We start from the raw sequence: 14149 nt of genomic DNA on the forward strand, positions 1-14149 counted from the left end.
CAGTTTTTGTGTTGACATCTTTGATGTTTCTGTCTGGGGCTTGACAAGAACTATAGGTGCTGTTGAAATGTGTTGCAAGTTTGAAGCTAGGCTTGTCTCCCGATTTGCTTTTATAAGAAAATGGGCCCTAGCTGCTTTGGCTCAGTGGATAGAGCATCGGCCTGTGGCCTGAAGGATTCTGGATTTGATTCCAGTCAAGGGCACATGCCTGGGTTGCTGGCTTGATCCCCAGTAGGGGGTGTGCAGGTGGCAGCCAATCTATGATTCTCTGATCATTGATGTTTCTATTTCTCTCTCCCTCTCCCTTCCTCTCTGAAATCAATAAAAATATATTTTAAAAAAATTAGAAGTCTACTTCTCTTTAAAAAAAAAGAAAGAAAAGAAAATGATCATGTAGTTAACCCAAGAGTTCCACTAGCCCTCCTGGGCATGGCAGGACAAGCAGATACTAGGGTTGATCCTGTTTGACTCTGTTTGAACCAAGACAAGACCTAACCTTAAAATAGAAATATAAAGAGTTCAAAGGAAGTCTTCAAAAATGGGGGCTGATGTTTGAAATCATGCATAAGATTCAAGTTCAAAATAATGAGACGGTAATAAATGATACAATAACCTCAAATTGCTCTTAATTTTCTGATTATGGTGTGGAATAGAATCTATATACTAACCATTAGAATAATTAGACCTAAAACTGGCTTCTTTTTGTCCTACATGATACTACAGTGGAGTAGTAGCATATATATGTTTAACCAAGTGAACTCGGTCAGAAGCATAACCAATCGAGAGGCACAGGGGGAGGGGAGTGGAAGTTACAATTTAATTGTGTTTATAATCCTGCTCAACATCAACTCTGGCGTATGTCCCCCTGTGAGCATGACACGAGGGCCACAGATCTGTTTCTTTCTTGGGCCATTCCTGACTCTCATGTGCCTCTTGAAGCATGAATGACTTCCTACATCAAATGTGACTTTAGAGCAGCAGTTCTCAACCAGTGGATCTCAACCCCTTTGGGGGTCGAACGACCTTTTCACAGGGGTCGCCTAAGACCATCGGAAAACACATACTTTCGATGGTCTTAGGAACCGAGATACCGCTCCTCTATCCATCTCCAGGCGGGTCCGCCCACATGCAGATACGTCCACATACGAGTACCTGGCGTATTAAAGGGTCTCGGCTTTAGGAAGGTTGAAAACCACTGCTTTAGAGTTTAAGGTTTTGTATTTGAAGATAACTGGCCCATGGCGACGAGCTCAGTATTTCTGACAGCATTCCACTGAAGCTAAATGAAAACCTTGATGGTTGGACTGTGAGGGTGGGTATGGGCTTCATAAAGTGGCATCTTCCAAAAGGCCTTTGGAAGGTTATTTTGACCATGTATGGTTTTCATCTTAAGAGGCAGCTTCGGCCTTAATGGTTTAGAAAATGTAGCTCTGAACTGTGAGAACAAAACTGGGCTTAATTTAAAGGCATACAAGTTCATTAGACTGATGACACAGAATCTCGCAGGTGACAAAGTATTTCTTTTGTACAGCTTGAGTAAGCTGAGTTTGTGCCCATCCTAATGAGGCTATTCACTCAGAGCAGTGATTCTCAACCAGGGGTAATTGTCTCCCCCTCACACCCTCACACCCCTGGCCTGGGGACATTTGGCAGTGTCTGGAGATATAACTGGTTGTCACAACTGGGGAGCAGATGCTATTGACCTTGTGTAGGTAGAAGCCTAGAAAAGCTGCTAAACATCCTACAGTGCACGGGAGAGCCCCCCACAACAAAGAATTATCCAACCTCAGATATCCATAGTAGTGATGCTAAGAAACACAGCAGCAGAGTGGATCTGAGTGAACAGCTTAGAGAGAGCTGGCCCAACACCAAAAGCAAAGACTAAAGAATTTTCAAAGTTCTGAGCTTTTTCTCTTGGGACCTTTTTCACATTTCTGTGATTCAGCCACAGTTGAAAGTCGATGGTGTTAGTTATTAGCTATGAACTGGGGAGGTCCCTGGAACCTACACAATTTGGAGCCACTATTATAGAACTGGCTGGCCCAGCCCCTGGTTTCATAAGACCTGCCAGAAAGCCAAGTCCTGGCAAAGTCATCGGAGACACCATCACAGATTGAAATCAATCGAAGCCACCCAACATCTTATTAAATTCAGATCTTTCTACCAGCAATTTATCTCTTCAAAGAAAAATCGCATGACAAGAGATTCCAATTGGACACTCTGGACTCTGCTGTGAGGGACATCGATGAAAGCAGAATTGGAACGTTTGTGTCCACCATACTTTTTCTTTAAAGAAATGATTATAGTATACTTCTCCTTTAAGGCTTAAGTCAGTCACCACACAGGCACATCATGATTCACAGCCCAAGCTTTCGTTCAGGCCATTCGAGGTTCAAATCCTAGTATTTGCTCAGCTTGTCAGTGAATCCTTCTGGAAGATGGCGCATACTCAGAGGGGGCCTGAGGGATTCCTTACAGGCTCTTAATTTAGCTCTGAGGCTTGGCTCAGGGGACCATCTGAGGCTGGGGAAGCATCCAGAAACTAGCCTGGAGGAACTTAATAAGATCTCTGTAGACTTGGGAGGGAGCCTATGGGACAGAATTAGTGGCCTGATTACTTCTGCCAAATTGTGGCCCATCTGAAGAGAGCGGGGGCATAAATACTCCATCCTCTCCTTCTGCCCACCTTGGCTGGTTCTTTCCGAGAGGTGCTCTCCACAGAGGCCAGCAGAGCGGAGCAGAGACTGGGTCTGGAGGAGCAGTCTGCGAGTGTCCAGCCCACTGTGTAGCCCTGGACAAGCCACTGAACCTCTCTGAACCTGTTTCCTCATTTCTCACGTGGGACGCTAACCTTCATAAGGTTGGTGTGAGAAAAATAGGGTGATGAGTGTATGGGTGTATGATATCTAGGCCTTCCTTGGTGTATAGAAGGTGCTCAATTCATAGTAACTTCTTTCTTTACTTCACTTTAAGGCCAAGCTGGGCCTGGTGTCTACTGGGATTTTCAGGAGATGAGTAATCAGTGCTGGGCTTTCGGGGACAGAGAGAACTAGCTGGTATTGGTCGATGTCTGCCCTGGCTGACTTGGACCAGGGCTGAGTGGCTGAAATCCTCAAGGCCTGCGTTATCCTCATTGCTCTCCCACCTTTGTGATCTACATGAGGGGAGTACCTGTCACCTGACTGGCTACCCTCTTATATTCCCTCCATAAAAACACTTAAGTGTTCCCTCTTTTCCTGGGGTTCTCATATTGATAGTCCCATCCTGGCTCCCTGACCTCTCTCTCCTGTAAGTCCGTTTCCTTTGGATAAAGAATTCCCATTAGTGACCATGCTCAGGTCATGGGTCCTTCCTCCAGGATGGCAACAACCAGGTTCCTGGTTACTTCCTTCTGACTATACCACACACATCTTCCTTCCTGCTATTCCTTCCACATTACCTAAGTGACCCATTACTGTATTCCTTCATACAGTTGAATTTTGATTTTTTTTTCTTCCTTACACTCCCCCACCCCAGGCTTAAAATTTAGTTGGAAGCCCTCTGCATCAGGTCAGTGCAGGCCACGGCCAAATGCATTCTTCTGGCCTTGGCTAAGCGCCGCTGGAAGTGCCAAGCCCCCATCAGCCTGCTCTCTCGGGACATGGTCCAGAAGGACAGATCTCAGGTTTGGACATCTCGCATGTTGCCAGGCACTTCTTGCCATGTCCTCCTTTTATTTCCAAACTCAAAGCCGCCTGCAGAAGGGCTGCTTGGGCACCTGTCCTAGTCCTCATAGTCCCCCTCCTTTGCCCAGCCCCAGAGATGCCACCAGATCGCTGTGTCCTTTCTCCGTTAGAGGAGATTGGCAGGTGCGGTGGGTATGGACAAGTGTGGCAAAGTGGTGGGGTGGGGGCGAGGCTGGCAGGCCTTGCCTTTTGGTTTATCACAACCACTTCTGAGCCTTGACTTGAAGATGGGCTGCAGGTGTGTGGTTGGGAGTGGCCGCCCTGCCCCTCCCTTCCTGCCAGCCCCCTGGCCTGAGCCTTTACCGGTTCCTCCGCCTCAGCTTTCTGAGGGCAATTAGAAGACCTCCCGACAGACAGGCAGCCCTACAGCATGCCCTGCTTCCCCAAAGGCTAACACAGCACCTCCCCAATGGGTCTTGGGACAGAAGACTTCACCCCACTGTCCAGAGTCGCAGTCACTTGCCCTGCGTTCTCCCAGCAGTGCAGTTCATTCATTCTGCTCTTGAGTCCATGGACCCACCTCTGCCTCTGCCTCTTGGTCTGCAACATTTGCCTTCTATCGGTTTGCTCCACACGGACTAGGAGCCTTCCTCGCAGCTGCAGGCATGCCTGTAGTTTGATTGTGATACAGTTGTAAAGGGGGGGGGGGGGGGGCTTCTCTCAGACAAACTGAAGCACCGCCAGTCTCCACCTGAGCAGCCATCATGGCCCTGAGAGTAAAGTTCCAGGCCTTTACCTCTTACAGTGGCCCTGGCCCCTGTTGCTGGCATCTTTCATTCCTGCAGCACAGCCTTTGCTCTGAGCCTCTGCACACGCTCCTCCTTCTGCCCAGAACATTCTCATGTCCACTTTCCCCCTTTTAACTCCTTGTCATCTTTGGAGACTCTGCTTAAATGCCATTTTAGCTCAGATACACATATCCCACCCCAGGTCTTGCCAAAGACCCTGACCATACCTCCAGGGCATCATGCTTTTGCTCTGAGAATAGCTGTAATATTGATAAATATTTAAAATATATTTTTATTGATTTCAGAGAGGAAGAGAGGGAAAGAGAAACATCAGTGATGAAAGAGAAGCATTAATCGGCTGACCCTGCATGCCCCCTACTGGGGATCAAGCACGCAGCCCTGGCATGTGCCCTGACGGAGAATGGAACCATGACCTCCTGGTTCTTAGGTTGATGCTCAACCACTGAGCAACACTGGCCAGGCTGATAAATACTTTTAGTTGTGAGGGAGCCGAGGGCTGGGCTTTCCCTGGGTCCATTGGTGGCAGGCTTGGCCCACCTTTGCCGGGCAGAGGCCAGGCAAGAAGGGTAGGATCCCTGGCTCCTCTGTAACCTCCACAAGAGCCAAGTTTGTCTTGCGTCACTGTCTCTCTCACCATCAACACCACTGCTGGGCCAGAGAAAGGCTCATAAATACTGGGACCAGCAACAGTGGGAAGTTGTGAGCAGTTTTCACCCCGGGTGTTGGCAAATACCTTAGCTGTCTTTTGGACTTTTCCTGCAGACTAATTTAGTTCTTCTATTTCTTGGGGACTTGGGGAGTGTAGATGGTACTATTCCCTGTGTCTCCCCAGAGAGCAGCCGGCCTGGTGTGGGGCAATGACTCAAAGGCAGTGATGGTGTATGTGTGAAAGGGGGTGTTGACGAGGGAGTCCCTGATGAAAGGTAATGGGAAAGGGGAGCAGAAATCTGGGATTTGGTAGATACTCTCAGGGTGCTTCCTGAGTATCACTGAGAAAGAATGTGAGCAGATGCTGGCCTAGGAGCACTGGGACATAAGAGGCAGGCGTGGTCTTAGTCCTCAGGGACCTTCTGCCCTTGTTTGATCAGTATAGCCGAGGACTCTGGCTACTCCTTCCAGGGACTCCTGTCACTTGTCATCCAGTGAACTCTCGTAGGTTCCTGGCCACATATCACTGTGACTTGCTGATGGGTTTTTATGCCCTGTGTCCTAGCCATGTGGGGAGCCCTCTGAAAACAAGGCTGTTGTTACGTCGATGCCACAGGTGTTGCCGGATGTATGTGCACAGAGATCGTCAGGAATGAGCAGCTATGTGTTTGCTCTCTGCCTTCACCCTCTCCATCCTTGATGGTTTTGCTTGACTTGAGTCTGTATGAATAGTATTTAATTTGTTCATCATTAGGACAACCTCACATACCACAGATTTGTGGTCAGACCTGGTGGACACTGAGTCTGCGTTTGATCAGTTTCAGAGATGACTAGCTCCTCAGCTGATGAAAAAGAGAAACCACCCCAGTGGTTGGATCACACATATAAACGTCGGACTCCATATTTGAAGCTAGGCCCCAAAGTGTGGGGGTGCAATTGCACTGTTTATTCCCAAGAGTGCGTGGCTTCCTAGAGCTTGCATGCCCATTCCCACACCTATCCAGGCAGCCACTGGCTGGCTAATCAGAGGGCAGAGCCCCTGGCTATGGAAGGAGATGACAGTGGGGTGTGCTTAGCGCCCCCAGTAGGCCAGGCTAGAGTCAAACAACCATCAAGTCCTGGATCCTTCCTACTTTGCCTGTCTCCTGGGGAGGGTGAGTAGACACAGACTTATGGCAACCAACTGCGCCCGTCTCCCTGTCAGTAATGAAACCACCCGGAGGCACCCTCGCCAGTTTGCACCATATGCTCCCCAATTACAACTCAAATGCATGCCACATGCGAGGCTGTTGGAAACACATTTTCGTTTTGATGTGGCTATTCTGATGTTAATGTGCGCAAGAACAGATGCTTTCTGTCAACCAAATGATGACACTGCTATTGCTGAAACTATGCTTTCGCCATGTTTGTAAAACAGAGAGGGTTTTATATCTCTTTACTAAATACTCTATTATCAGATGAAGAGAAGGTACCATTACAGTTCTTTCAACACCAAAGGGAATGTTTCTCAAAGACGGGTTCACTCTTTCCCTGTACCAGCCCAGGTTTGGCTTTTAAGGAAAAGTGCCTGACATGCTCATTCATAGGCATGTAGGTTCACGTTCATGGTCATGCCCTATGGTTTCCTCCTGCTACTGCCAGTCAGTGCATCTCTACCCGGAAACTTTGGCTTCATATCACCAGTTCCTATAACTGTCCCTCTTGGAGACACCCAGCAGGGACGGCTGGTAGAAAGCAGGGGCCTTTGCTGCCAGGCCTCCCTTCCTACAGTCTCCCAGGGAAGAGGCTCCTGTATTAAGCTGGGGTCCCCAGCAGAAGGTGTACAACATGTCATCAAGCTACGGGCAGGCAGAAGGGAGAGGCCCTCCATCCTCTACACCCAGTTTTACCTGAAGGGCCCTGGGGAGGGGGTTCCCACAGAGGAGTATTTCTTCCTGTGGAGGTTGGAAGTGACCCAAGCATCTCATCCTCCCCACTGCCTGCCTCCCTCCCAAGTACCCTGATGCATTCCTAGAGAAAGGGAGCCTGAGAGCAGACGAGGGGCGGGGCTGCTGGCCCAGTGAGTCCTGATGGTATGAGTTCTTGCTGGGATGCTGAGCTTTCCTTACTCATAGTAATGCCACTGCCTGGCCTACTGGGGGCGCTAAGCACACCCCACTGCCAGCCATCCCTGCTTACCTGAGTTGGCACAATACCCCCACAGAGAGAGAGCTTCCTGGTCTGCTTGTTCTTATGGGGTCTGACAAGGTCTCTCACAGTTCCTGCCACGGGCAGATCCCATCTGAATTTGTGTTTGCCTAGGGCTCGAGCTCACACTCTCGGGGCACAATGTCAGATTCCCTCAATGTGGCTGTGCCCTCACTGGTCAAAGATCCTCAGGGTGGCAAGTCCGACTCTTCTGGCCCTCGTATGTGGCAGTTGTCTCAGAGTTTTTTTTGTATTCTCAATCATTTTGTTACTTATCCACAGCCCACAGCAGAGAGTTTTGTCAGCAAAAGCATGCAAAGAAAGCCCTGTGGTGGCACCCCCTGCTCCCTAGAGGATGGCACACAGGGGCAGAGCATTTACCTTGGGACAGGCGTCATGTTTCCAGTCTTGATAGGTTTACAAATAGTGTGTGCCCGTGAGGGATTGTTCACGTTGCTTTCCAAATTATGGACTAGTTTACATTATGAGCAAACAATTCAAGCAAAGGGTGACAAGCCTCATTGGTGTAGCCACTGATAAAACATTGGCTGCTACTTGCTTACCAGCTTGATTCACCATGGATTTTTTTTTCTCTTTCCCTGAAGAGGCAGAAGGTTCATGTATTAGTTATCTATTGCTGCATAACCAATTAGCTCAAAAATAGCAATTCAAAATGGCATCTATTTATTACCCAAGAGTTTTCATAGGTCAGAAGTCCAGCATGACTCAGCGGTGCTCTTGGCCTTGGGTATCTCAAGGCCATGATCAAGGCTGTGCTGGCTAGGCTTTTATGGGGAGACTCTGGGAAGAATCCACCTCCAGGTTTATTCAGGTTGTTGGCAGAATTCAGTTTCTTGGGCTTGTAAAACCGGGGTCCCTATGCCTTGTTTCCTGTAGGCCTGGAGTCACTCTCAGCTTTTTAGAGGTTACCCACATTCCTTGTCACATGGCTCCCCATCTTTAAAGCCAGAATCGTGGTGTCAAATCCTTCTCCTGCCTCTAATATCTCTGACTTCTTTCTTATGCTAATCAGAAAGCATCCTGCTTTCAAAAGGCTCCAGGATTGGATCAGGCCCACCTGGATGATCTCCATATTTTAAGGTCGATGTCAGCTGCACAGTCCCTTCCTAGCAGTGCCCAGACCGTGTTTGGTTGACTTGCCAGGGGACAGGGGTCTCGGGGGCCATCTGTAGACTTCTGCCTGCCAGGAAAGCACAGAGAAATCAAGCTCACATCCTTCCTCACACCATCCTTGACGCTTCCTCTTGTGATTGTATCTCCATTGTTGTCTCCACCAGCGAGCACCCAGGATCCTGCGCCAGAACCAGGACCAGAGGAGGAGGTGGGGCAGGTGGCCGATGATGCCAACCAGGAAGTAGCCCCTGCCCACTTGGGGACTGAGAGCGAAGTGGAGCAGGAACTGGAAGAGCGAGCCTCCCTCAGTGAGAAGGAGAGGAGGAACGAGGAGGTGAACGAGAGGGACAACTGCTCTGCCTCGAGTATCTCATCCTCCAGCAGCACGTTAGAGAGGGAGGAGAAGGAGGACAAGCTCTCCAGGGACAGGGGCACTGGTAATCAAGCCCCTTTTACCATAAACATTCCAGGGGACCTCAGGGTGGGGTTCCTGGGTTGCTGGCCTCTGAGGTGACTGTCTGGCCCAGCTCACTCATCATGTAATAGTGACTTTATGATTAGGGATTACATGTAATGTTAGTCCTCAGTAGAGACTTGAGGAGGGAGCCACAGAGGGTTGTAGAAATTGCAAATAATTTATACAGTCTTTTGAATTATTATTTATATGTGAAACCATGGGGTTGGCTTTCCTGCCCATGGCTTGAGAGCTGTCAGGTTGGCAGGGAGCCAGCTCTGTTGACTAACAGTCCTCAGAGTGGAGGCAAGTCTTACAGCCACCTTCATCAAGCTAAGAGTGACACATATTCAAGGAGCCCTAAGGGCAGCATGAAAGCTCCACAATGGCCTGCCAACCAGTGACATGACCCATGCCTGGCTTGTTAGTTCACAGATTAAGAATACATTATGTCTGAAGCATGGGTGAATGAATGAAAATTGAATGAATGAATGGAGCCAAAATATCTCCCATGAGACCTGCCAATCAATGGCTTAGTCTAAAATAGTTAGTAGTTGAATTTTTACCAGTTATAATATATTAGATCTTATTTACTGCAATATTAGTCAAAAGAAGACAAAAAGACTTTATTAGTTTATATCAGGGGTGGAAAACCTTTTTTCTGCCAAGGGCCATTTGGATACTATAACATCATTCTTGGTCCATACAAAATTATTAACTTAAAAATTAGCTGCTATATTTGGTCAAACATTTAATTAACTCACCCCTAATGCCTTGGCAGGGACAGACCAAGTGATTTCACAGGCCTTATAGGGCCCACGGGCCAGACATTTCCTGCCCCTGGTTTATATCTTAGGAAAATATTGCATTGAAAATCTTGTGTCTGTTTGGTTGAAGATGTATGTGCTAATATGTATTACATGTATTACTTATTTCTTTAATTTCTTTCAAAGTCAGATTACAATTAGTCTCCCAAATTCTACTTGTGTATTCACATTTAATGTAATTATGGTCATAGTACAAGGTGTTGGGAAAGTCTTCCTGATCACATTTTGGCCTTAAAATGTTTTATGTTTATGCATAGCTTTCTGAGTTATTCCTCATAACCAGGTGTAGTGGGCCTAAAACACATCAACGAGTTGGCTTAGTAAACATAAGCCAGGGAACAAAACTTTCTTGGATTAGATTGTCCAATCTTCTTCCAAATAAGGACACCTTTCCAAAAATGGAGACTCTGCTCCCCGGGAAGGACCATTGACTTTCCAACAATAACTGGTGGTGTCCAAGTGTATACCCTCAGGAGTTAGGGCTTTGCGGTGACTTTTCTGCTTCAGTGGTGCTAAGAGATGTGATCATGTTTATATGTGATAGCACTTCGGTTCTTAAAAAATCCCACTGCTCAGGCACCATTAGCAGCTGTGGAGTCTGGACAGCTCTCTCAGCATAGCTCTTGCTTTTCAGAATGTTCTCAGCTAAATCACAAAGACCATCAAAATGATTTCCAATCCTATTCTAATGATTGCATCTATTATTTGAAAATGAACTTGCAAGGCTTGAAAGATATTCAACTTATTCTCGTTGTGTAGTTTTCTTTTCCTTTGTTTCGTGTGTCCCATTCCATGCATTATCATATGGCGAGGCTTTATTGTAGTATTCATCACACTTTGTTGTAATTACGTGTGTAACTGTCCTTTGTCTCCACTTGATGTAAGTTTCATGAGGATGGGGATGTCTGTCTTGTTCATTGTGAGCTCATGCTGGGTGTCCAGAACACAAAAGGGGCTCACAAAATCATTGATGAATCAATTAATGAGGAGGCATCTGATTAAGATGGAGAAGCTCCATTGCTCCCAGGTCTCCCTCTGACAACTAAATTATAAACATCCTGGGCATAACAGAACAACCAATCATAGGGAGATGCTGAAAGGTGGAAAGAAAACAGACTACCTAGGGACCTTCAGACTTGAATGACATGGCAATGAAGCATCAAGTAAAGTTTATTCCCCTAGCCAAAAGATTGGGAAAAGTATTGCCTAACAGAACAGAAAATCTTTTTTATTATTAATACATTTCCTGCCCTAGACAAGCGCCACTAATGGAAAATCTGTGGCTGTCCTATCCCCCATCCCCACCCCACCCAGTAGCTTCCAAATAACCAGATGTGTCAACCATGAATTCTATATCCAACAAAACTAACCTTTAGGAATGGGAAAATAAATACAGTTAAAGAAAACTTAAGAGAATTTGTCACTAGCAGACCTCCTCTTAAAGAATAGATAAAGGAAGTCCTCTGAACAGAAAGAAAATGAAGACAGAAGATAACTTGAAATTTCAGAAAGGAACAACAGAATGAGTAAAATTAGGGGGAAATTTAACAGGCTGTCTTTTTCCTCATGAGCTTCTTAAATCATATTTGATGTTATAAGCAAAAATTACAGCATATTTGATATTGTGCTCAATATATGTAGAGGAAATACAACAATTATATTTTAAAAGTGGGGAGAGTAAAGGCATCTAAATGGAAGTAAAGTGTCTACACTTCAAAGTAGTAAAACATCAATACCAGGAGATTAATGAGTTAGTGTATGCACTATAATACCTAGAACCATGGTCAGCAAACTGCGGCTCGCGAGCCACATGTGGCTCTTTGGCCCCTTGAGTGTGGCTCTTCCTAAGCCTAGGAGTACCCTAATTAAGTTAATAACAGTGTACCTACCTATATAGTTTAAGTTTTAAAAATTTGGCTCTCAAAAGAAATTTCAATCATTGTACTGTTGATATTTGGCTCTGTTGACTAATGAGTTTGCCGACCACTGACCTAGAGCAACCACTAAGAAAATTACACAAAGCAACATACTCCACAACACTATAAATCAAGTTGAAATTCTAAAAAAATGTTCAAGTAAGCTACGAAGACCAAGAAAGGAGAAAAGGACTGAAACAAAGGAAACAAAAAAAATATAAGTAAAATGTGAGACTGAATCACTAACATATCAATAATTACTTTAAAATTAAAAGACTGAGATTTGCAGAATGGATAAAATGCAACCCAACTCTATGCTATCCGTACAAAACTTATCTATATACATAAAAGCGTAATATGCAAATCGACCAGATGGCGGAACAACTGGTCGGCTATGATGTGCACTGATCACCAGGGGGCAGACACTCAACACAGGAGCTGCCCCCAGCCCACAGGCCCCAATTGCCCTATGGGGAACTGGGAACCGTGGGTGGGTAGTGGTGGACATAGGTGGTGCTGGGGCCCGATCGCCCTGCTGGTGGCCCCACACACAGAGAGCAACCAGTGGCGGCAGGGGGTGGAGGGTGGGGCCAGCTGCCGGCAGCCGGGGAAGATTGGCCCTGATCGCAGGCCAGGCCTAGGGACCCTAGCCATGCACAAGTTTCGTGCACCCCGCCTCTAGTTTCAAATATAATGACATGGGCAGATAGAAAGTTAAAGGTTGGGCAAAGACATAGCATGCCAACATTAACAAGAAAAGCAGGAGAAGCTATATTCATATCAGATAAAGTAGAGCAGAGGAAAAAACTAGGGACAAAGAAGCACCCCGCATAACGATGTAAGAAGACCTAAGTGAATGAAGAGGGCAAGTGAGAAGACCGGCATTTAAAATGTTACCTGATTAGGCTCTTCTCCCTATGGCCAAAATAAGAAATTGCCAACATTTCCCAATAAATGGAGAAAGAGTGAGCCAATCTGGGAGAGAGAGAGAGAGAGAGACTCGGCCACTGTATCTGCTCCAGCCTCCTGGCGTCAAAGCAGTCTCCCTGTTTACGGGCTGTATGACCAGCTGTAGGGACTCCAAATAACCAGATTTTTCCGTCATGCCCTCAAATGCCTCTCCTGTCTCTTTGGTGGTGTGAGTGTTTTTTTGTTTGTGGAACCTACAGGAGGGCTCCAACACTCCTTGCTCTGGTGTTGGTCCCTTGGGGAGGTTAGGCCACTCAGAGCGGAGCATGGAGGACAAAGCTGCACTGGAAGAAACAGCACATGGGGCTTGTGCTTCCCCACCAAATGCCTCCTCTAAGTCCAAGGCGGGGCTGTGGGTGAGACCAGAGTCCTCCCCAGCATGTTTGATTGGGCTCTTCTCCTTCAGTAAAACGAAAGCTCCCCATGCTCACGTCGATGGCCTCGGTCTCCTACCACCTCCCAATACAAGTATCTGTGGAGGCCATGGTATCAGGTGGAAACCACATTCTGAAATGCCCATCCCATAGTCCTGCTAGCCCTTAGGAAGCAAGCTCAGAGGAATGACATCCTGAATATTCATTCATTCATTCATTCATGCTAGATGCTGGGGATACAACTGTGAACAAAGCACTTGTAGAGTTTACATGCCAATGAAGAAGACAGCTTAACCACTAATTATAATTTTTCTAGTGATGGGACAAAGACAGCAATAAAATAAATTAGAAAATTATGTGGAAGGTTACATAGTAATAAGTGCTGTGGTGAAAAATAAAGCAGGAAAGGATGATAAACAGTGTTGGTGAGAGAGAGCATTGCACAATTTTAAATAAGGTGTTTGGGGAAGACTTTGCTGAGAAGTTACTATTTGAGCAAAGGCATAAAGGGTTTTGAGGAGCAAACCATGCGATTAACTGGGTGCAGTTTGTTTAGGAGGGGCAAGGGCCCTGAGGCCGGGTCATGTCTGGGGAGTTCTAGGAATGCCAAGGAGCTACTGTAGCTGACGATGTTCATGTCTGTCTGCCTGGGGTGGTGGCGGTAAATGAAAAACAATTCAGGTGAGATCACACGAGGCTTGTGAACCTTGCAAGGTCATTGGTTTTTTGTCTCAGGGAAATTTGACATCGTTAGAAGACTTTGAGCAAAAAGGTATGATCAGATATTTTAACACATCACGTGGCTGTTGTATTAAGAATTGACTGTGGAGGGGCAAGAGTTGAAGCTGGGACCAGTGAGACCTTGCAGTGCTGTAGGCAAGAAACCATGCTGGCTCAGCCCAGGGTTGTGACAGGGGAGGTGATAAAAAAAAAAAGATTGGATTCTGACTATAACATGACCATTTAACTAACAGGATGCCCTGCTGTGAGGGATAAAAGAAGAGGAGGTGTCAAAGATGACTCAGATTTGGGGGATTGGCAGAAAGATGAAGTTTCCATATCCTAGACAGGAAACAATTTCAGGAGAAGCAGGTTCAGTGAGGGGGCTGGGGGCGAGGGCAGAAGATGGTATTTAAAGCCCTGAGATTGGATGAGATGGTGACTAA

At 46.6% G+C, this 14149-nt stretch overlaps 1 protein-coding gene across 5 annotated transcripts in view; it reads left to right on the top strand.

Moving 5' to 3' along the window:
• Positions 1–14149, top strand: part of FHOD3 (formin homology 2 domain containing 3) — a 386194-nt gene that overhangs the window by 323189 nt on the left and 48856 nt on the right. For all 5 annotated transcript variants that reach the window (XM_070421006.1, XM_070421007.1, XM_070421008.1 and 2 more), the window contains one exon: positions 8608–8880. In XM_070421006.1, the coding sequence (XP_070277107.1) occupies positions 8608–8880 (273 nt within the window). The remainder of the gene's footprint in view (positions 1–8607; positions 8881–14149) is intronic.

Source organism: Myotis yumanensis, unplaced genomic scaffold (assembly GCF_028538775.1).
Source record: "Myotis yumanensis isolate MYYU_CA2020_CCGP unplaced genomic scaffold, mMyoYum1.0.hap1 SCAF_7, whole genome shotgun sequence".
Classification (NCBI taxonomy): Eukaryota; Metazoa; Chordata; class Mammalia; order Chiroptera; family Vespertilionidae; genus Myotis; species Myotis yumanensis.